The following is a 24801-nucleotide window of genomic DNA, read 5'->3' as shown; positions in this document are numbered from 1 at the left end:
TGGGTTTTCCTTTTTCCCATCGCACACCTGTGTCAATCTGAGGGTTGTTGTCTTTGTTGCAGTGGTGAGTCAGAACCTGGTGACGGACAATGTGTCGGTGGTGGAGGGCGAGATGGCCATCATCAGCTGTCGGGTGAAGAACAACGACGACTCCGTTATCCAGCTGCTCAACCCCAACAGACAGACCATCTACTTCAGAGACATGAGACGTGAGTACCAGACTACATGCACTTCCAGAATGCTAGACAAGGTGAAACAGAACAGAAATGACTGATATATAACTTAATAGAACCCAACAATGACTAACAAAACAGATGGTGGAAGGCCAGGACAGAAAATCAAAAAAGGCGGGAAAACACAAAGTAAAAAAAGACATATTGATAGAAACCCTCCAAATAAAAACTGGGATCATAACAGCGATCACCTCAAGAAGACTAGACCTGAAATACATGAATGAGCCCAGATACTGAAATACCTAGACACAGTTGCAACTACCTTCCAATAGAGACCAATTATCTTAGTTTCAAGTGTTTTTTAAAGCTGTTTTTAAACAGTTTAGTGTGTGCCAGATTCCTCGAAGTGCAAATTCATGATGAACGTTTACCCATAATGCCTTTGCTAATGAAGAAGTATCAATGAATGAGCCAGTGAATGTGTAGTTGTGATATGCAGCATGTAGCGTGTGCAAACAAAGGGAAGATGCATTCATTAACATCTGATCATAGTAATCAAGGACAGAAAGGAGTCTCCTTCTGGGCTGGAGACAGGACTTATTTCAGAGATAATTCCCAAACTCCAGCCTCTGATTCTCAAACAGATTGTCAACCCGAGGTTTAAAACAAAGGCGTTCATTAAGCCAAACACGGAGGTATACTTAAGTGTGCTTTTAAATTGAAGACATTTTGTTTTGGAGGAGGAAAAGCAGCCGTGTATATGCATGTTTCATCTGAAGCTGTCACTAAAGCAGACCATTTCTCTTTCTTTGTTTTTGCAACTGGTATTTAAGTGTTTAGTGTGGAAGAAAATGAGATACCAACTTGACCTTATAACAGGCCGTTGGGATTATTGTGTTGCTGCTTTTGTTTGGCCTTGTTGGAAGTTTTGTTTTGTGGTCAGATGTTCAAAACTCAGGGTCAGGGTTAGTCTCACTGCAAAAACATAAGATAATTAAAAATGTATGTGGTTGAAGCTTAATTAGCTTTCTGGTGTGAGCACATGGCTAGCTAATCATCTTGAAATGATGTCATCAAGCCCTTTTTAACAAGAGGATTTCTCATTTAGCCCATTTTGCCATAAACAGCATTCAAACTAAAGCTTTCACAACGAAACTTCAAAATAAAAATCGAAAGGATTATTTAATTTTGAACTAACCTCGTGTTGTCAGGGTGACTCTACACAGACATTCATCTATATTCTGAGGACATTGTATGAGGAGGAATGTGCCAATTACAAAAATGGTGACGTGCATGGTGTAAGAGAGGGGTGCAATGATGATTTGCAATGGAATTTTTCCTTTGGACTTTGGATTATTGCAAAAAACGAGCTCTGAAGCAAACACACTGCTATGCTCCTTTAAGATATTGAAGCATAAATGCAATCAGGAAACCTCAGGCTATAAAGGAACTACAGCACGGTCACATGACTTCAGGTCACCACCGCTAAGCTAAAGGAGGCTAATGTTGGCTATAAAGGAACTACAGCACGGTCACATGACTTCACGTCTCCACCGCTAAGCTAAAGGAGGCTAATGTTGGGCTATAAAGGAACTACAGCACGGTCACATGACTTCACGTCACCACCGCTAAGCTAAAGGAGGCTAATGTTGGGCTATAAAGGAACTACAGCACGGTCACATGACTTCAGGTCACCACCGCTAAGCTAAAGGCGGCTAATGTTGGGCTATAGAGGAACTACAGCACGGTCACATGACTTCACGTTACCACCGCTAAGCTAAAGGTGGCTAATGTTGGGCTATAAAGGAACTACAGCACGGTCACATGACTTCAAGTCACCACCGCTAAGCTAAAGGAGGCTAATGTTGGGCTATAAAGGAACTACAGCACGGTCACATGACTTCACGTCTCCACCGCTAAGCTAAAGGAGGCTAATGTTGGGCTATAAAGGAACTACAGCACGGTCACATGACTTCACGTCACCACCGCTAAGCTAAAGGCGGCTAATGTTGGGCTATAAATGAACTACAGCACGGTCACATGACTTCACGTCACCACCGCTAAGCTAAAGGCGGCTAATGTTGGGCTATAAAGGAACTACAGCACGGTCACATGACTTCACGTCACCACCGCTAAGCTAAAGGCGGCTAATGTTGGGCTATAAAGGAACTACAGAAAACTGTGTGTGTGTGTAAAATATATCATCTTAGAGTTGGGTTGCGGCTGTCAGAAGAGAAAGTGTTTCTGCTCTGAATCACTCATCACTGTCCATGTGATTGATTTGGTTTGTGTGTAATTAAAGTCTGCAGCCATTTGATGTGATCAGATGACACAGATATCAATCCCTGTGAGGAATTTATTTATGTCACTGTCATAAAATTAGACAGACATTTGACATATCATTTACATTTGGTAAGCCAACGTTTGAAGACAAAGCTGATAAATGAACACGCGTATCATAGAAGTGGTTTAACCTAATCATGGGAAAGGGGCTGGTAGTAAAGCTGTATAACATTGATTAATATTCTCTTAGGTTAGTTGCACATTCAGGGAGCTGCATTAAGTCTGACCCACATGTCTGCAGCAGGATTAACACAGAACGAGGCTAATACAGTCTGAAGAAACACGGCTCGCTTTCAGCACATCTGCTTTAATAAAAACAGCTTGTTCTGTATCCCCTAAACATTTAATGACCTGCTGTGTTTATTCTTATCCTGCCCAATTATCATGTCACAGCTCTAATTAGCTCCATTCAGCCGGACACGCTCTGTGCATGTCAGGTTTAAATTTCTTTAATTATGTTTTTTAAGCCCCCGAGTGTAGAGTGCGCAGTATAACAATATATATAACAATTGCTTTATGTCGTGAGGTTGAACCCTATGACTCGACAGGGACCATTAGTGTAAAGCTACAGTGCATATGATCCCTATAACTCTATTCCCTTAAACATAATATGTTCATATACAACTAATTAGCTTCGGAAAATATGTTTCTTGAGGAACATTTCTTTGCTAATAACAAGTTTAAAGTTTATATTTGTGCAAGATGCATGCTGTCGGTGCAGTTCTTTGCAAACATAGGGTCATAAATGTGCAAATTAATGTACGTATACAACACTATTATGGAGAGTTTGTAGTTGTAATGTTGGTTAACCCCAAAACTACTTAAATAAAACCACAATAATCTCAAAATATTAAAATATGCCTTGGAAGATAATGCCTATGAGTGTGATTCAGGCAGGACATATGTTGAATCCAAAAGGTAAACATTGTTTAAACATATTTATACTTCACATTTCAACCCAAGATGACAAAATGCAAAATGAAAACATTACCAAAATGACTTTAAAGGGGCCCTTTTCTGCTAATGTTCAGGTTCATATTTGTATTTTGTGCCTCTAAGCATTATAGAAACCCTCTTTGTTAGCTGTTGGAGCGCTAGTGTTACATATAGTGAAGTCACTTTGTTCTGTAAGTAAACAAAGGAGGCGTTTCGGGCCGGGGGGGAAGGGAAGATTGTGGGAGAGAAACTCCCTCTGGAGGAAACACAGGGATTTTAGCCTTTGCAGACCATTTACATGCACTAAAACCTATAGACCACACTACAGGGAAGGGGAAAAACCCAATTCGGCCTCTTCAAAGTAAACCACGTAGAGAGTAGAGAAGTACAGTGATGTCTGTGTTGCAGTGTGAGGCAGTCTGAAGCCTAAAACCAACAGAAGTATTTTGAATTCAATTCTGACACACAGTAAGTAAGTAACTCAGACCTGAAGGGATGTGAAGCCAAGATTCCTCCTGCACAAACATAGTGAACATGCTTCTTTATGCTTCTGATCCACCAAAGACTCCCCCCACCCCCCCGCCCCTCCTCCGTCATGTTCCCCGCCTCACACTCAACACTCTTTCTTCATACGATATGAGAGCACAGGCAGCAGCCGAATCATCTCAGTATTTATCTGCCGAGAGTCGACTCCCACAAGCTGGCTGTCAAGGGCAAGGTGTTATTCTTTAACGGGGGGGGGGGGGTCCATGATCTCCTGTGATCCCTCGAAAGGCTTCCTCCCAGCAGCTGCACCGCTTCATTATGACATCCACGCAACACAGCCACCTTCAAAACATCACATCTGCCATCTCCACAGTCACAGGGTTATTTGTGAGTGGAGTCGCAAAAAGGAAGGAGTGTTTTAAAGTGTATGCAGTTACACACACACACACACACACACACTCTCACGCAGACACACACACACACACACACTAAAGTTTGGTAATGCTACTGTGACACTCCCACTGGAGGGAACACAGGGACCATTGACATGCACTAAAACCTATAACACACACTACAGGAAAGGGAAAACAGAACAGCAGAACAGGACCCTTTCATTCATTTTAAAAAGACAGATTTGATGCACTGGGTTTCAGTCTACTAAGCTATCCTTATTTGTATGAATACCTCTTTACTTTCCCTTGTAGTTAATCTTTACTGGAGGTTTCTGTTCCTCCGCTGTGAAGGAGTATGAGAACGTTGGGTTGCCATTGTTCTCCACACATTTAGCAACAGCGTGTGCACGTGATGCTTCAGTACAGTTTGATATTTTCTATTCTTAGTACCAGAGTGCGCACAGATGGTGATGTTTCTGTGGCACGATGACATCTTTGTGTTCAAACCCTGTTGTGCTAGAAGTAGTTAACACCCAGCTGCTAAGATGAAGCTCAGACAGCCATATGTTTTAGGGAAGCAGTCATTTTGCTTTTTTAATCTCCGTTAGAAAACCAGTTTAAGCTTTTGAATTACTTTTATATTCAATGTCCATATCATTCACAGGGATCACATGGTGTGCTATCAGAGCCCGCCAGTTAACCAATCAGAGCAGACTGGGTTCTGGTTTCAGACAGAGGGTGAAAAGAGGTGCTGCAGCACAGGCAGTATGAGAAACATAAAGAGCTGTCTGAACATTAAAGCATGGAGACATGTCCCAGGAGAGACACTACATACTGACATACACCTGAACATCAGCAGGAGAGGACTCTTTAAAGTAGAGACACTACATACTGATATACACCTGAACATCAGCAGGAGAGGACTCTTTAAAGTAGAGACACTACATACTGATATACACCTGAACATCAGCAGGAGAGGACTCTTTAAAGTAGAGACACTACATACTGATATACACCTGAACATCAGCAGGAGAGGACTCTTTAAAGTAGAGACACTACATACTGATATACACCTGAACATCAGCAGGAGAGGACTCTTTAAAGTAGAGACACTACATACTGATATACACCTGAACATCAGCAGGAGAGGACTCTTTAAAGTAGAGACACTACATACTGATATACACCTGAACATCAGCAGGAGAGGACTCTTTAAAGTAGAGACTCTACATACTGATATACACCTGAACATCAGCAGGAGAGGACTCTTTAAAGTAGAGACTCTACATACTGATATACACCTGAACATCAGCAGGAGAGGACTCTTTAAAGTAGAGACTCTACATACTGATATACACCTGTACATCAGCAGGAGAGGACTCTTTAAAGTAGAGACACTACATACTGATATACACCTGAACATCAGCAGGAGAGGACTCTTTAAAGTAGAGACTCTACATACTGATATACACCTGAACATCAGCAGGAGAGGACTCTTTAAAGTAGAGACTCTACATACTGATATACACCTGAACATCAGCAGGAGAGGACTCTTTATTTATGAATCATGTAATGGTTTTCAAACTGCATTAAGACCTTTAAAACATCTTTAATGTTCACAACTGAACGGCATTATAGAAATTCTATATATCTCCTCCAAGACTTCAAATCCACACTTGACATGTTTGGAACTGTTAGGCCTTGTAACGTAAACAAAGTTATACTGCATCCATAGAGACTGCAAACCCCGACATCAGTCTGTAAAGCTGAACTACTTCTTCTTCATAATAACACCTACGTGGTTGCTTGAATACAACCAGTAAGAAATGCACTTGAGCGCTAACACAAGCCCTGGTTGTCCTGTGGAGAAGAAGATTGAAGCTCCTCTTCATCCTGCAGGCCGGCGAGGGTCAGGGAGAAAGGCTCTCTGTGGAAACAGCGTAATGAGGCGGCTTGGAGGGAGAAAGTGGGTTTTTTAAAGTTGGATTATTAGGTTTCGCAGTAGCGTACAGTTGTTACATCAGCAGGAAATCTTCACTGTAGAAAAACACACAAAGGAAAGATAAACAAACACACACTAAAACTAGCTCAATAATAACTAAAAAAGGAAGTACAGCAGCACATCTTCAAAATACAAAACCTCAATCAGGAATGCTTGGGGACTTAATCCTCTTAACTAATTGGAAACATGTGCCCTATATCACCCTGATGTATTTGAACCCCTGTTAATGAAGTAAACATTAAGGTACTCGAAACAGAAAGTGATCAGGTTACATCACTTTTATATTTTGGTATTCAGATTGATTTGTTTGCATTGGCTCTGCACCCACCGGAGTGAGAAACACCAGAGCTAACAGCCGCGTCTTTCTGTGTTACTGCATGAGAGCGGGATCTCAAACAGGCGCTATCTGTTAGATCATCTTCAGACGGGTCGGCATGTTAATGTCAAGTGGAAACAGCGGGGGGGGGTCCGACTGGAACAGGCGAGCCTCTGAAATCACTGCCGGCTGTGAGCCTTTCAAGCGCCTCTTGTTGTGCATCTGTCTGCAAATACGAGATGGGTTGTGTTGGATTGATGGCTGGGTTAAGCACTGGGGGTCAGGATCCTTAAAGGACCCCGATAAATCACCTGTTGTCATGTCGGGTTGCAAAGCTCTTCCCTATATCTCTCCGGCAGACTTTGTGTTTCTGGCCCCCGACAAAAGCAAGTCCGGTGTTCATCACTGGATCCTGCGTGGCTTTAAAGAGGACATATTCTGCTCATTTGCAGGTTCATATCAGTATGTACTGTCCCCATACTGCCTGTGCTGCTGAAACAAATAATAGTAAATAATTAAATAAAAATAGATTTTTAAAAACTCATAAATTAAAAGCTGTTTTTGAAATGCTTCTAAAAATGTAAAAAGAATAACAATATTTCCAGAAATATAAAAATACTAACTTCACCTGGAGTGGGGAGGAGGTTTCTCCTGAGGATGTAATTACCCCCCCCCCCCCCCCCAATCCCCCCCCCCGCCCCCCTGCCCCACCTCGTCTCACCCGGTCTGACACCCCATAAAAAACTTTGATGCTCTCCTCTCAGAACGGAGCGGCGGCCGCTAATCACAGCTGATTGCAGCCACTTAGGCGAGGCGCTCTCATCGTCTCTGGATGGGAGTCATCCTCGGCCACGGATTCAAATGAAAGCCAGAGAGGGAATGAGAGGAATTCAAATCATGCCGTCAGCACAGGTGAACCAGTGGGAAAAGAGCCATTAGAGGATGGGGTGATGCTGTTCTATTTACTGCAGAAGAGCCTGATTTTATCTTCCCTTTCTGACACATTCAGAGTGAGATCACGGCACATGATGGTTTATAAATGTGCAGCTTTGTTTGAGACTCATAACAAACCTTTTCCTAATTTCTCCACATTTTAAAATGACTCTTGGTTATTTATTGTAGCTTGAAGATATAAAATATGTATTTATCTCCAATCAAAATGTAGGAGAGTAAATATTGAAAATAGTCAAATAGAGAACAATATGTGGCTTGTATCGACTATCCTTTGGACATGGTTCATTCTAGACAAGTGACCCTGCCATTTACTTGTACTGGGAATCGTAGGGTCGCCGGTTCAAGTCCCCGAACAGACTTGAAATATGGAAAGTGGACTGCTGCTTGGAGAGGTCCCAGTTCACCTCCTAGGCCCTGCTGTGGTGCCCTTGAGCAAGGCACCGGACACCTCCAAACCCCCCTCCCCATTGCTCCCCGGGCGCTGCACAATAGCTGCCCACTGCTCCTAGTACTAGGATGGGTTAAATGCAGAGGACACATTTCACTGTGTGTGCTCTGCTGTGTGCATGTGTGTGACTAATAAAGAGGGTTTCATCCTCCCATTCTATTCTACTGTAAATGCTATTGCAAAGAAAAGCCATTAAATAAAGATAATTATTTATAACATAACACCAGTAGTAATACAATGAATAATAATGCAAATAATACAAAATGTAATACTAATAATAATCCAAAACTCACGAGCATGAGATAAAATGAATACATATAATACAGTAGTAAAAACCCTGTAAAATAAACCAGTTTACTGAATAATAATTAAGATTAAAAGATCCATACAAGGGCGTCGAGTCTAAAGCGGTATGACTTTTAAACGTGGTATAAATGGCCAGTTTAATCCTAAGTGAAATCAATAATCAAAAGTTAAATGCTATGCTGAAAGTAAACTCATCAGGAGAACTGTTTGTCATTTATTCAACGTCTTGAGAGGACCGGTGTGTCTCTGACCTCTTTAAGTCGTCCTGATTAAGACTGAGAGACATCTTTCCTCCTGGCTCCTCCTGTCTTCATGTCAACGCGTCCTTGAGTCAGACTGAACCTCACACTGTCCCTCGTGAGCAGGACCATGTGTGTGTGTGTGTGTGTGTGTGTGTGTGTGTGTGTGTGTGTGTGTGTGTGTGTGTGTGTGTGTGTCTGTGAAGTGCTGTCTACAAGCAGAAGTTGCTGGTTATTCGGAGCCTAATAACAAATACTTCATGAGACAATATACAAAATTGTGAGCTGGTTTCAGAAACGCACCAATAACTAATCAGTCGTTCCCTTCCTTCGACCTCACCAAATCCTTGCCAATCAGATCAAATCCATCCTACACAAACACCTCTTAGAGATCTCATAATCCTCTTACAGTACGTCTCATTCCTAAGTAAGGCGTTGAGGTAAAAGCACGGGCTGAATGAATAAATACTTTCTAATACACACATTGAAAAGAAGCACTGAGCCATAGTGGCCAAGGACACAGTTCCCCGTGCTCAAGGCTGGAAGCAACAATAGTGTTAGCTGGAAGAGACACGAGGACACCGTGTGTGTTCAGAAACACTGCATACTTATTAGATGTACATTTCACTCCTTTGTGCAGAAGGGAAAACGAGGTGACCTTTAGCTCGTTGCTCTCTCTGCCCTGCCTCGTCCTCCTCTGTTCTCTGATATCTGACGGTAGGAGAAGGACATCACAGATTGTCTGACAAAGGTAATTGATAGTCAAGTCTTTGGAAGAAGAGGAGTCCGTCCAAACTCTGAGAGGCCATACATTATCTGACCTGTCAGTTTTTACAGCTGATAGTGATGAGGCTAATTTAAAAGCAGCGATAAGACGGTACAGTAGAAGGAGACTCAAGGGGACAAAGTAGTCAAACTTTTCCATTCAAGTTACTGAGTGCATTAACACTTGCCATGCCGACCGATGGCTCATGCTCATAAATGGTCTGCAAGCCTTAATGCAAACAGCCCAAAACACACTGCAGCTTCAGAAACGATGCGAATATAAAGACACAGATGTGCAAAAACACATGGAAATGAAGGAACGTCTTCACCAACTTGACCACACAGTTGCAGACTTAAAGCACTGCATAAACCAAACGCTGCAAATACTAAACACAACGGAAACGGGGACCCTATTAAGTGACGCACACAGCTCTAAACACACCGCAGGAAAGCCCCGAAAAGTCTAATAGGGGCCCTTTAATAAAGGGAAGGTTTTTGAATCATAATAACAGCGGAAATGCACCCTCCTTATACCGCTATATTTGAATCTGAGAATTTAATTTGATTAAATCATTAGGATTAGAGTCTGACCTCTGATTTTAATGAGGGCTAACAGGCTTTTGAATGAGCTGCACTAATTAGGGGCGTATTATTCATGTGCTACAATAAGGAGCTCCATTGTTCTTGGATGAAAGACTGTAAAAGCTGCACTAATGGAAACCAACCAGTCTAGGTTTTCTGTGTTGGAAAGAAATAAGCATTGGCATAAAAAAATAACCCCCTTTGTGTGGTTCATTGTCAGATTTCTTTGCTCCTTCATGTTCTAAGGTATTTCTGGTTTTAAAGAGGCCCTATTCTGCTTTTTTTAACTTGAAAATGAGAAGAGTAGGGCCCCTTTAAGTGTTGTGAGCAGGCCTTTCTAACAGCAGTATCAAAAACAGAGAATGTACGTTGAGATTTCTTTCCACGTCTCTTTCCTTTGCAAAAAGACTCCAGTCATCCTCATGGTGTCGTTAAAAGGTGCCTGATGTCCTTGTTTAATGATGCACAAAATCAATTGTGGTGATTAGTATTCCCGCCTCTTATTCCCTCTGTTTCAATCACTCTCTCTGTGTCTATCCCTTGACATTAGAGGCTAATATCGCACGGACATACATCTTCCTTCATCTGTGAAATTATGTTTTTGCTCTATCTGTTTATGTCAGTTTCTGAGGGGTCGTCTGAGTCAGAGGTCTCCGTGTGCAACGCTTTAAGCTTTGAGGGAGAAAAAAAACACACACACAGAGCCAGAGGATGAGTACACAGATCTATAGTGGGATGGTGCAGAAAGCCCGGAGAGTCTGTCAATCAGAGCAGGATTTATCAGCACATCAAAGCCGGATGGAGACGGCTCTGCTTTCATCTGCACCACATGTTGTCATCGCACATTACAGCTGAGAGAGCGCGCTTAGGTAGATGGGCGAGCAAGGTAGTGCCAGATGAAAGTGGCTACAGATGAGGAAGAGAAGGGATTTATCCTCAACTCCACTGCAGGCCAACCAAAGGACAGCCAAGGACGAGACCTCACACGGCGTGTTGTAAGCATGTTCTGTGTGTCTGGTGCTTTGATTTCCTGCACTGTGTTACATCACTTTGTTCAATTAGATTGAGGTTGTTTTTCCCTAGAAAGTGCTTTGAAGAATGTTTGAAGTTGTGTTGCACTTCAAGCTAAATAGAAAGCGGCGTCATCTGCATGCATCCCATAAAAAAACAGTAAGATATTTATTTTACAAAAGTTCAAGCGAACCCTCGAAGAAAGCAGGACTTCTGGGTGCAAGACTTTTACTCTGATTGGTCAGCTGGCTGGCTCTGTCGTGATTGGTCAACCGCTTAGAGATGTCCCGCCCCTTAGCCCATCACGTACAATTTGTTGGAGTCGCTAGCCAATAGGAGCGAGTGATGTCACAATGTTCCGGAAGTACACAAAGGAGTCCAATGTGGGAGAGAAACTCTGGAGGGAGCACAGGGATTTTAGCCTCTGCAGACCATTTACACGCACTAAAGCCTATTTAACACACATCATCAAAGGGAAAAGCAGAACAGGGTCTGTTTACTTATAACATCTGAGTTCTTCTTCCACCACTGTCTGAAGAAGTTGTGGACTCACAGAAATACCAACTCTTGCATGTTTATGTGAAACACTGAATCCTCCTCGCAGCAGGGACTCCAGCATCTGTGTTGACTGAAGAGGATAAAAGTGTTGTGTCACTACTGATGAGTCAAAACAAACAGCCCCCTCCACCAGTAGAGATCTGAATAGACAGTGTAAAGAAATGGCAGATGACTGAAGAAAAGTTTACAGTATATACTCCTGTTTGATCTGACCTCGATCCTCTGCGCTCGAAAGCAAACAGAAGTCAGAATGAAGATGGCAAAGCATCACAGGGAATATCTCAGCTGAGAGAGGGTCCTCTGATGTCAGCGGGTTCAGGCCTCAAACAGTCAATCACTGCTCAGCGGGACAGAACATATTGATGTATGATGAAGTTTAGTTTGTCTGGTTATGTTTGGTCCACTAAGGGTTGAGGGATCATATAGAAAAAAGGTGCCAAGTCTTACACGATGAGAATACTTGAAGTCAGATTAGATTCTATTGGTTGTACTTCATGTAGTATTTACGGTTGTTACGCTTAGCACACCTGTACCTTCGGTTTGTGTTTATATGCCATATCAGGGGGTTTTCTAGAAAAATACAGCATGAGGCGCTGACGTCACATCCGTTCAAACTTAAGCCCCGCCCACTTTCAGGTGAAGGTCCTGCATCAGAGTGAAGTGGGAAATAATAGTGTCTTCATGTCTTAAAGCTGCTGAGTCAGATATTGCACCTCCAACAACAAATAGATCCAGAGCTGCGGTTCCTTTACTTCCTCTCAAGAAAAAAGGAGAGTAAAAGAAAGGATCAGAAATCTCAGTCTCAGTGTCAGCCTGCTGCCTGCCACTCGTCCCCCGCAGACCCACCGGACATCCATCCCCTATTTATTCTCCATAAAGACAAAGCTGTCTCTGCTGTCTGACATCTGCATTTTGGTTTGATGAAGATTAATATAAAAGCGTTTTAATTAAGCGTTGTTAAACTATGGATCTGTACCCCCCTGTATGTGTAAATCCTCCGTGTAAATTATTAAAATATCATGTTTTTACCCCCCCCCCCCCAGCACTGAAGGACGCTCGCTTCCAGCTGGTGAATTTCTCCGACAACGAGCTGCGGGTGTCGCTGTCCAACGTGTCGCTGTCGGACGAGGGTCGCTACGTCTGCCAGCTCTACACAGACCCCCCCCAGGAAGCCTACGCTGACTTCACCGTGCTCGGTACAACAGACACACACACACACACACACACACACACACACACACACACACACACACACACACACACACACACACACACACACACACACACACACACAGACACAGATAGAGGGTACACCAAACACTCCATGCTATTGGACTTCTATGTATCTGGTTTTAGGAGCGGGGCAGTGGTGGAAAAAGTATTCCGATTCCTTAATTGAGTAAAAGTACAAATCCTAAACTATAAAAATACTCTATTTCAAGTAAAAGTACTGCATTGAGAATGGTATTTAAGTAACATTATTTAAGTAGGATTATTAAAATTGACTTAAGTACAGTACTTGAGTACTTGGTTACTTTCCAACACTGATGAAGGTTGTAAAAGTTATATCTGCACAACTTAATGACCATCATTCTGTCCGTCATTCACATTTTGTGGTCAAACTTCAAAACCCTCTCCTCTTCTCATCGTTTAGTGCTCAGGGTGTAAGAGACTATATCATTACTTTATTCCCCCTGTGTGTGTGTGTGTGTGTGTGTGTGTGTGTGTGTGTGTGTGTGTGTGTGTGTGTGTGTGTGTGTGTCTGTGTGTGTGTGTGTGTGTGTGTGTGTGTGTGTGTGTGTGTGTGTGTGTCCTGCAGTTCCTCCAGGTAACCCCATCATCGAGGCGCGTGATGAGGTTCTGAGCGAGGGCAACGAGACAGAGATGACCTGCACCGCCATGAGCAGCAAACCCGCTGCCAGCATCAGATGGATGAAGGGAGATAAAGAGCTCCCAGGTAACTACACACACACACACACACACACACACACACACACACACACACACACCATCAATACAGACATTTCCTCTCTTAACACAATAAGGCACACAGTTAAAGTTCCCTTCATAATCATCACCTCCTCCGTCTACTTTTTCGATCTGTTATCGAAAGCTCATCTCCGCGTGACTCAAACACTGTGTTCCATGTAACAGGCTGAATAATGTGTCACCTTGAAGAAAAATAAGCTGCATCCACTGTCCTTGTCATTTAGAAACTGTGTCCTGTGGCTTTAGTGCAATCCTCTCTTTCCAAGGTGTGATGAACCTGACATTTTCTCCACCTGTTATTAACTCAGCATTGTGAGTAGTGATGAGCAAAGGAATCAGATCAAGGTGTAGTCAGTCCACTGAGCTCATGTTTATGTCCCCTATGGGATGGAAACTTCTGGAGCAATGGAGTTGAAACACAATGAGAACAAAGGGAGAGCTCGAACTCGATGGCAAACACTGAGGGTTTAATATGCAGTGAGCGTTTGAGAATTGACATGACATGTTGCCAGACCAATTCTGATGATCCCTCACCCCGGTCCCATGTATTTAGCTGGTTCTGAGAGAGTAAACAACATTCTGCAGGAGAAGATAAAGCATGCAAAGCACTATAACACCTCTGTATTGTCGAGTATCAGCATATTCTTCGATAATGGATTTGCAGTCTCCAATAATCCACATCAAAGGTCATGATGAGTTTTTGCATGAACTGTGTCGTTGCCAAGGAGAATCTACAATTCCAACTACTTCAGAAATGCACCTGCACACATAAATATACACATTTCTACTTTTAAAAGTTGATTAAGTCTAACTTTGGCATGCATAGTGCACCTTTCAAGTTTTAAATGATTTCTTTTTACGGTCAGTTTCTTCCTTCCTTTGCTGACTTTCCCCTGCATCAATGCGGGTTGCTTTTTAAAATGAAGCTTTGCTGCAACTCCTGAATACTTTCCATTAGAGTAATGTGGATATGCAGCGGTGGTCAGAGCCTGTTGGCACTGTGACAACTTTCATGCCTTCATCAAAGGTGGATGAGCTTCAGAAGTGCGAGCCGAGCTCAGGGGCGAACAGGCCTCCTGCCAGGCAGCTCCACCTCAGAGCGCAGACACGAGCTTTGAAACAAAGGTCCTAATCAGAGGTTGTGTAGCCGGCCCTGAGCAGCTTCACCTCCACACTGCAGCACATTAAACCCTCAGTGGTCAGCTCAAATCTGAGAATGTTCCAGCACGCCAAGGTCAGGGATTGTCTTAAAACCAGCTGTTAGAAATCCACTCCTCTTAGGAAATGTGTTTTCCAGCTTTCTGGCCTCTTTTCAGATCTCTCTTTCTATTCTTTATGTGGGAACATGAACCAAGTACTAATCATAGCAAAGACATTTTAGCACATTCATCCAAGGGAAGGATCGGCAATGCCTGGGCTCTAAGAATTGAATAGTTATAGGTACATATCCTGTGGTCACTGTCACTATTGGAGATGCCAAACATCTACTGTGTCATTACATTGAGCCCCTGCAGACAGACGATAGTTCAGACCAAAACGGTCCTTTATTCCAGGTTAACATGATAACAAACCATGCAGACCGGACCTCTCTCCCTATTGAATGCAAAGAACCCACAGAAACCTAGCACTTAAATACATCCAAGGCCAATCAGGAAGACAAGACCCAGCTGGGGAGGGGAAACAGAGAGGCACCAGGTGAACAGAGTCAGGTAATCAGACAGGAGGGAAACACACAGGAAGCAGATACAGACATGAGACAGGGGGGTTGGACCCTTCAAAATAAAACAGAACATAAACAGATTGTCCAAATGCTCTAAACACAGCTATAGAAACAGACTCATTTCCTTTACGGTTTGCAATGTTGCATTACAGTGTATAACATGTATAATGCAATATGTATTAGTGAGAACTTATGACTGAACTGCTTCATTTTAAGAAGGTTTGACTGCAGGTACAACTTAACTTATAAACTTATATTACTGCCGTTTAAAATGCAAGCTGTTTAGTCGACTCAAACACATTTTAGTTAATTCTGCAGTCAAAAGGGAAGCTGGTCTGGCTCTGCTGATGCTTAAAATATGGAAGACAAAAGCAGTGCAAGGTAATGAAAGGATGGAAATATAGAGGATGGCTGAGGGTGCCAGAGTTTTGACACCAGGGCAGAATTACTTAAATTACCTTCGGCTGTGGCGTCTTGCCTGGAAGACTTATTTCTAATTAAACTCCCCCAGAATTTAATTTAATTACCTGGAGGGATAATCAGGCTCTTTTAAATATCATTTAAAGGTTGCAATTGTCATGCTTGCCAATGTAAATCCACACATCTCTCCTAATATGCACAGACTCATTATCTCTCTATTACCACCTCGACTGTTCTTTCACTATCATCCCGTTGTTTAGCCATTCATCAACATGTGTCCGGCCTCGATAACTCCAGCTCCTATACTTAGACTGCAGTCAAAGTCTGCAGGTCATTCCTTTTCTATCTTTGGAGGTATTACAGAGAATAGGTAGGGCTCTTCTTTGACTGACAAGGACCCGAACAGCCATTAGCCTCGAGTCTTAAGAGACAACCACGGGGCGATTTCAATTACCCTCCTCTTCCCCGGCAGGAAGACCCTACAAGTGGATAAAAGAATATTTCGGACAAAGTAAAGCGATTGGAATGCGGAGACATATATTTTATTTAACTACACACACTGCTGCCTCACGGCTCCACACAGATTGTGGTTAAACGATAAGGACTGAAAGGTAGAGGAGGCGCAGGGAAGGAGGACCTGCAGAGAGACAAAGAGCCATTTGATTTCAGTGGCATTTGCTTTTCTCATTTCACTTTTCTAGTTTCTTCTACTCAAAATCGTCGCCTGCTGCTCTCTCTCTTATCTCATAGAAAGGGATTGAATCTATAGCAAATGATCAGGACATTTCAAGGAAATCTGTCCAAACAAGAAGAAGCCTGTTGGCTTAGCTTCTACAAAGGCCTGCTTCAAAAGCTACAGAAGAGCCACGGGTTCAAAACGTGCTCCTGTTCAGCATGTTAGCGTTTAGCTTGGCAGCTTTATTTGTACGTCCCTAAGCCCTGCAAACAGTCACCAAGTGTCATGGTAATTCTTCCATGATAATACATTTGGAATATTCATTTTGGGGAAAAAGTTATCCCATTTTGTCCTCAAAGGAAAACACTAGCATAGCGTAGAGTATACGTCAAACAGTGAGCATCACACACCCTGTCAAATGACTTCATTCTGAAATCAATTTGCTTCAATAGCACTTTGAAGGTCCAGAACATCTGAATGATTGTATTATTCATCCCTTTTTCTACAAAGAGCTAGCTAAAGAGTAGCCTGCTCAGCTAGCTTCAGTGTGCATGCTCACACAGCAGCATGCACAGTACTATACACATGTTAGTCCTTCTCATACCTCATTATGCATGACTTCCCCCCATCTTGTACTGTGCAATGGGAGTTAGGGAACTAGTGTTTAATTTCTGGGAATGAGAGACGTGCAGGAAAATAATGTATTTCACGATTTGTTCCCATATCTCTATTAGAATGTAAATGTATGTAGATGTATTATGCATACAGTACAGTACGTGCACCGTGCTTTATTTATCTTGACTTAATCACGCAGACACTAGTGGAGGTACATTAACCACACCGGAAAAAACGCTGCTCCAAAACCAAATCACACGGTAACAAAAACAAGGTGCTTTCACTTGTAAGAAGTACAAAACTCTGCAGATGTGCTTGGTAAGATGTCTTGAACTAAGATGGGATATTTAGATGAATTAGAAATTGTAATGAGCTTATTTTGAACTTCATTTTAACAGAATCAGGAAAAGTTTTTGTTAGAAAATCAGCCAGAAATGCTCCAAAGATTTCTGTTTCCTGATGTTATTTTCCAGATGTTAATTAAAAATGTAAAATAAACGCTTCATCTGAGAGGCTCTGTCGAAAAACAAGACCCTATATCTCCCTGCAGTGTGACCTCTTTAGTGCAAAGACATATTTTGACTTGATGTAGGACAAATATTCTTGGCAAGATTGGGAGTTTTGGTAGTGAACGCGGGGAGAGGATGTGATTAAATTGCTTTGTGGAGGGTTGCTGCATGTCCTGATCAACCCAGTGTGATGCCTCCAGTGAGTGGGCTTTGATAGGAAACAATGGGTGTGTGCGTTGCGATGCATTGTGCGTTTCCCCTTAAGAACGCCATTGTTAATACTTGAACAGATTAATATTTGATGCAGCACATTTGGAGTTCTGTCAGATGTCCATCATATGTCTCCTGGAGGGGTGGACAGCAGAGGGTTTCTTGTGCTCGACGGTGCACAGCAGGAATAATGTGTTTTATCTGCACGCGGCACACATGGATGCTGAGCTATAGCCGCTGCCCTGTGGTCATGTGAAGATCCCTCAAAGCTGGCGAGGAGAAAACAAGACAATCTAATTCACCTCACAAGCTGAAGTTCTCATTTTTCACTCTCCATAGTTTCAGCAGAAGCATTTGTTATGTTTATTAGCACTCGGGGATATGCTTCCTGTGCAAATGGATCCAAAAATAAAGGCTTTTTCTTCTGACCTACAAAAACTCCCAATCTTGCCAAGAATATTTGTCCAATATCAAGTCAAAATATGTCTTTGCACTAAAGAGGTCACACTGCAGGGAGATATAGGGTCTTGTTTTTCGACAGAGCCTCTCAGATGAAGCGTTTATTTTACATTTTTAATTAACATCTGGAAAATAACATCAGAAAACAGAAATCTTTTGAGCATTTCTGGCTGATTTTCTAACCCAACATTTCCTGATTCTGTTAAAATGAAGTTCAAAATAAGCTCATTACAATTTCTAATTCATCTAAATATCCCATCTTATTTCCAGACATCTTACCAAGCACATTTGTACTTATTCTATCGGCAGAGTTTTGTACTTCTTACAATTGAAAACACCTTGTTTTTGTTACTGTGTTACTTGTTTTTGGAGCAGCATTTTTTCCAGTATGGTAGTGGCAAATCATCTCGAGTACGTTACCATTTATGGTTCATTTGGGGCAGCTGTGGCTCAAGGGGTACAAATGGACGTCCACCGATCAGAGGTCAGATCCTGAGCCCCTGCGATCAACATGTCCAAGCATCCTTGGGCAAGAAGCACAAACTTGCTCCCAAATGTCTCCGGTGTTGAAGTGTAGTGGATAAAAGCATCGCCTAAATAACATTTAACGTAGTTTCACAGGTTTACTCGTCTTCTGGAGAGGTTCCAATGTTTAATCATTCGCATTAGATCTACAATTTCTAAGATGCAAAACAAAAGAACTTGAATGAAGACTTGTCTCTGCCCACTGTTCCATGCATCTCCAAATACGTTTTGTTCTGAGCCGAACCCCTTCAGATGCTTTCATGAATCTGAAGCCTCCTGTGGTATTTGTCCAAGTCAACCTCCTACCTTACACCTTGCACATCACACATCCACAGTACAGGAGTGGGTAGGATTTGTTTTTCGCACATATTTTGCAGCCAGAAATCGAAAGTACTAGACAGATTTTCACCTGGACTAGCATTCGTCTTGGCAGTCTCTTTCACTTTTTTATGCTATCCAATTTTAGTTTTATTGATGGGCTACAAACACACTTGTGCAACAGTGTGTTAGGAAGTAGGACAAAGGGGTAAAAACGATCAATCTCTCTTTGCACCTCTGCCATGCAGCGCTGTCTGCAGCTATTCCTCTTATTTTGTATGACTATGATGAGGTGTCTTCTTCACTGCTTTTGAGAACATATTGTCCATTTATTTTGCATAACAGCCACTAATCAGACGTTACTGGCCTCAGAACTACTAATTTAGTGCAAAAATGTTCTTTATATAACGCTATAAGTGATTCACAGCAGGCACTCACAGACCATTCTCAAAGACAACCTCCTAACTTCCACTCCCCACTTTTTTGTTAAGGTCAAAGGAAGAAACACACTCACATTGCAGCCAAACAATAGCTGTCTTCATAATGCCTCCACATTTTTAAAGCAATCTTTTTCCCTGGCAGCCTTCAGTCTTAAGGTTTCATCTTTTTATGTCATGTAAAACTTAGTGAACCTTCAACAAAAAAGTGCTGCCGGAGGAACGGAGGATGCATAACATAAAGGTTCGGTATAAGCCAGGAAGAAGTCCAAGGTATGGTTATATTTCAGAACATTTTTCCAGTAAGAGAGAATGTATTCGTGGTTTCATTGTAAAGCCGGCCAAACCTCCTGAGCTCAGTTTTCATTATGTGAGTGTAGTGCTGAAAAGAAACTGAAAATCAATTGAGCCCTGAAGGAGGAAGCCAACCAACCAGCAGAGACATTCAGGAGATTAAAACAACAAGCAGTGCTCTGTTAGTGTTTAAATTAGAAAGTATAGATCAAAATGTGGGAACTGCATGAACCAGGGAAGAATGGAAGTGGAACTTAGCTGCACAGCAAGAGGGGTTCTGCCTGAAGCCCTCTTAACGGATGGAGACTTCCCTACAGGTGTTCTCCCACAGTCCAAAGACACGCAGGTTAGGTGAATTCTAGATTTTAAAGGTGTGAATAGTTGGGTCAATCCTGCGACAGAAATTGATGCATAACAACTGCAAAGGATAAGTGACTATATAAGAGATAACTGTTGCGCAACTACAAACAGCCTCCATGCTTTTCAATCAAATTAAGAGGTACTCCGGTACTGTATCCGAATGTTGGGTTAGGGTTGTTTCGCAGCAAGCTAAGCATACAATATCAACGTATACAAGTATGCCGTAGTCAGCTCTGCCCAAGTCTCCATTCGATTCCGTTTTTTCCAACTTTAACGAGTCTTGGACATATTTTTCTTCAAGCCATAACCCGTTAATACCCCAAAGAACACAGTCAACCCCAACCAATAAACTCACATAACTCCCAAATGGTAAGGGGTGGAGTCACACAATTGGGTGTATTGGATGATGCCCAACCTGTTCCGAGTTTAGCGCCTATAGCTCTTTGCTTTGATATAGCAGCCATTGACTCCCATTAAAGCAAAAATGGGAAATCCTCCTATAAATCCAGAACGCCAAGAGGTAGAGCCATGAAAGTGTGTGTCAATAGTAGTCTCTTCCTGCTGCTCATGTTTGCCAAGCTTGTAGACCTGTAGCTTCTTCCTTTGATATAGCTGCCATTGACTCCCATTCTAAAGATTCTGATAATGGTCAACATTAGGGTTAGGGTTTGGCCAAACGTTTGGCCAGCAGTGTGAGAAAGAAAGGCTAGCTAAACGCTCTCATACCACACGTGTATTGCTGTGATTAAGTGTGCTTGTGTCTGATGTTTCCCCACAGGTAAACCCAAAGTGGAGCTGACCTACGACAAGATGTACACAGTGACCAGCCGGCTGACATTCACCGTCAGCAAGGAGGACGACGGCGTCCCGGTGGCATGCATCGTTGACCACCCTGCAGTGAAGGACTTCCTTGCACAGAAATACCTCGAGGTTCAGTGTAAGTACTTCTGCTATGTAGTAAATTCAGAAATCAGCATTGGATTTTTTTAAGCTGCCATATGCATGTTTCCTTTTTTTACCAAGTGTCTCATCAGCTTAAATTAGAGTGCAATACAGAAGAGTGCTCCATCCCCACTAATTAAACGGCATAAATTTGCTACTTTTCCCAACTAAAAGTTTGCTGTATGACATGTATGGCAGTGTCATTGAAGGGAAATCATCTCTGCACGCAGGTTATAAAAGGAGAAAATTGGACTGCAACAGAGTAGAGTGTTCCATCTCCACTAATTAAATGACATCAATTTCCCCCACCCCCCCACCCCCATCGAAATTTCAGTGCATAGCAATGTCATTAGTGGGAAACCCACATCAGAGCAGGATGAATAAAGAAATCTGCATTAATGAATATCTCCCAAAGAAATGTACTAATGCATCCGGTTATTTAGCTTGTTCATAATGTGTTGGCATTATGTTGCAAAATAGCTTTAATATTTGCATTAAAGCCAACACTAATATAGCAGTTCAATGCAGTTTGGGGTAGAAAGCTCATTAATAACTGTGGTGGGAACTTCTGAAGCAATGGAGACGAAACTCAGAGAGACACTGGAGAGCAGGAACTTGATGGCAGAACACTGTTGGGTTTATTCGGAGTTACGGCCGGGGGAACAATAACAGTGCTTTTATGCTATTACTCATTAAATACTCTATTGAATTACATATACAGGCTTTGTTCGACACACATACATAGTTACTTGTCTCTACAGCCAAGAAGTGTTGGGATTTTAAGTGTGCACTAACCAGGCACAGAGAATCCAAAAAAGGTCAAGACTTAAACTCTTGAGTGCGCACAAAAGCAGGAATTTAAATCTTTGTGATATTGAGTGCTTCTGAACTCCTCCGAGATTAGCCATAAGAGGAAGTAGGCGTGCACTTTAATCAAGTGTTTGCACATGAACACCTTAGTCTCTCTTTGCAAATCCCTTAATAAAAAGAGCAGGAGAGAGGCCTTTAATAATGGCCTCCAAAATCATAACGCTGTGATTATTTATAGCCCGCAAATGCATTTAGTTCGTAGCACATGAACCCAGACCAAAACAAGCTCTTACACTATGGTGAAGTAAAATAGGGTACAAAGTAATAACGGTAAATACATCAGATATGATTATTGAGTGTTAAACGATAAGGGAAATACACCTGCCTGATGTGTAGAATGCAACAAGAACCAAAACACGTCGGAATGTTTCTAGAATAGAACATTTAGAGAACCTTAGAAGCCTAAATCAACCTAAGCGTTGTCATACGCTACGATAGCGTCCGATAAGCTACGATACAATATGTTACGATTAGGGATGCACCGATTGCAAAAATAAAATAGCCGATGTTAAGATTAACAATTTCTGCCGATGTTTTACTCTTTAAACTGCAGCGTGTAAGAGAGAGAGGTTGAGCGAGCCATAGTGAGTTTCTGGAAGTGAACGGGAGTAGCAGCAAGAAAAACAAAGTCACAAATATAAACGACGGCCTCCCAAGAACACTGAAGGATGGATTTAATTTACCGATCCTGCAGACACCCGCTACACGGGGCAGAAGTCCTGCAAGAATGCTCTGTCCAGCAGTGGTTCAGTCAGTAGGGGCTTGGACTGGGAATCGTAGGGTCACCGGTTCAAGTCCCCGAACAGACTTGAAATATGGAAAGTGGACTGCTACTTGGAGACGGTCCCAGTTCACCTCCTAGGCCCTGCTGTGGGGACCTTGAGCAAGGCACCGGACACCTCCAATCCCCCCTCCCCATTGCTCCCCGGGCGCTGCACAATAGCTGCCCACTGCTCCTAGTGCTAGGATGGGTTAAATGCAGAGGACACATTTCACTGTGTGTGCTCTGCTGTGTGCATGTGTGTGACTAATAAAGAGGGCTTCATCCTTTCTATCTATCTAGACTTCCAGCATGGCTCTGTACTGGACTGTTCTCTGAATCATTATTTATTAAGCTTTAGATAACATGAACCTTCTTTCTATTGCGTAACGTGTTTGATAATTACGTTGAGCAAAGCATTCCCATAATATCTTCGGCATTACATTTGTAAATGTAGGAGGTCCAGGGTTATGTTTTAATTGCTAAAATGTATGTCAGTAAAATGCATGAATGGATATTTGCAGCACCTACTAAATTGGTCCTAGATATATATGTATACTGGACTTACCATAACACAGGAAACCCATTTAAACTCAGTACTGGACTGTGGGCAGTAATTAATATGCCGGGCCTTTGTTATGTGGAGCTTTAGATCTTTTTATTGATGCAAAATGATAGAATTTATGTCTTTCATGCCCCGGTAACCTTATGTCTTTAGCCTCTGGCATGTCCTAGCATTCTGTTTAAAAAAAATAAAACTCCTCTGCAGCGATCTGACCTTTCCCGGGAGAGCGAGAAGAGGAGATCAGATCATCTTCAGAGGCAGCGTGGCATTTGGTCGGCCTCTGATAACAGAGAGTTCACACAGGGAGAGAGACTCTGTGCATACTGAGCCAACAGAACAGTCAAGTTTAATATTATATTCCGAGCATTAACCAGGGAGCAGTATTGTGGTGAACATAGGCTCTGTAATTTACTGAGATTCCTGAAGAGCAGCTCTTGATTTACAAAGGATTTGTTTTTTTCATGACTCTAAATATAGCAATTTGCCTGATTGGATTGCAGTTAATTGAAAGTGTACTTGTTGAATTCTCCAGAGGTGATAAAGTACAATATGCACAGTTCAGGGTGTACCTCGTTGTTGGAGTCAAGGTTTTTGGTACGGAAAATAAAACAACAAAAACACAGGAGTTATTTTTTATTTGTGAATATTAAAATACTAAATAACGGCGGAGTACGGAAGCCCGAGATGCCAAGTGGATATTTTCTTGCATGAAATTTAAGATTAGGTGGTATTGTTTGCCAAGTATGACAGTTGCAGAAGCTAATGGTTTATTTATTTGTCCAACAATATTGAAACACATTGCAAGTCTTTTCTAACATTGTGTTCAGTTGAATATGAGAAAAATAAAGAGCTTTCTGAACATTAAAGCATGGAAACATTTCACAGTAGAGACGCTACATACAGATATGAACTTGAAAATGAGCAGAATATCTCCTCTTTAATTATTTATGGTTTGCAAAGACCTAATTAGTGTTTGGTAAGCTGACAGTGATTGCTTGGTGCATATCTCGTAGGGAACTCACTGTCACATCCGGTGGATTGCAGATGTCTTTGTCTACAAGCCTTTATATGATCCAGCTACATGTTACTTTTTTCCAGGACATTATAGAGAGCCATGAATTAAAGCGTACTATGTTTGTTTACTGATGATATATTATGCTGATAGACAAGGCCATTTACATTTCAATCACTCACTGTGTGGGCAATTTGCTGGTGGAGCGGAGTGCATTGTGTGCTAAGAAAACAGCTAAAAAGGCCATTGTCAGGGGACGGCGTAATTAAATAAGCGTGTAATGTTTATGTGTATGAGCAGAGAGGGCTGTTTTGCTGCGTCGACTCGTTGCTTTTCTCTTGAGGTCGGCTGGCTGCGCAGAGATGGATAGTGCCGTCTTGAGTGCTCATGAGGTGAGGCGCACAATAAAGCAAATAATTCAGTTAGCATAATGATAACGGCCTTCTTGCATACTGTAGACACTAATTCATTCCCACTGAAGAGGCAGGATGCGGATCTGGCTGTGCTGCGTTGTGTTTTCCCATCAAGCAGAGACAAGAAAGCTCCGACATAACTACTCGCGGCTATCAAAACAACTTACAGATGCCCGGCGTCCTTCATGTTTATTGC

The 24801-nt window shown here is 42.2% G+C and overlaps 1 protein-coding gene across 5 annotated transcripts in view; it reads left to right on the top strand.

Moving 5' to 3' along the window:
- The window catches only part of cadm1a (cell adhesion molecule 1a), a 340935-nt gene that overhangs the window by 260693 nt on the left and 55441 nt on the right, over positions 1–24801 (top strand). For all 5 annotated transcript variants that reach the window (XM_063895864.1, XM_063895863.1, XM_063895862.1 and 2 more), the window contains 4 exons: positions 63–209; positions 12555–12707; positions 13331–13468; positions 20822–20980. In XM_063895864.1, the coding sequence (XP_063751934.1) occupies positions 63–209; positions 12555–12707; positions 13331–13468; positions 20822–20980 (597 nt within the window). The remainder of the gene's footprint in view (positions 1–62; positions 210–12554; positions 12708–13330; positions 13469–20821; positions 20981–24801) is intronic.

This window comes from Eleginops maclovinus, chromosome 11 (genome assembly GCF_036324505.1).
Source record: "Eleginops maclovinus isolate JMC-PN-2008 ecotype Puerto Natales chromosome 11, JC_Emac_rtc_rv5, whole genome shotgun sequence".
Lineage (NCBI taxonomy): Eukaryota > Metazoa > Chordata > Actinopteri > Perciformes > Eleginopidae > Eleginops > Eleginops maclovinus.
The sequence above is the reverse complement of the archived record's forward strand: the minus strand, read 5'-3'. Positions and strand labels throughout refer to the sequence as shown.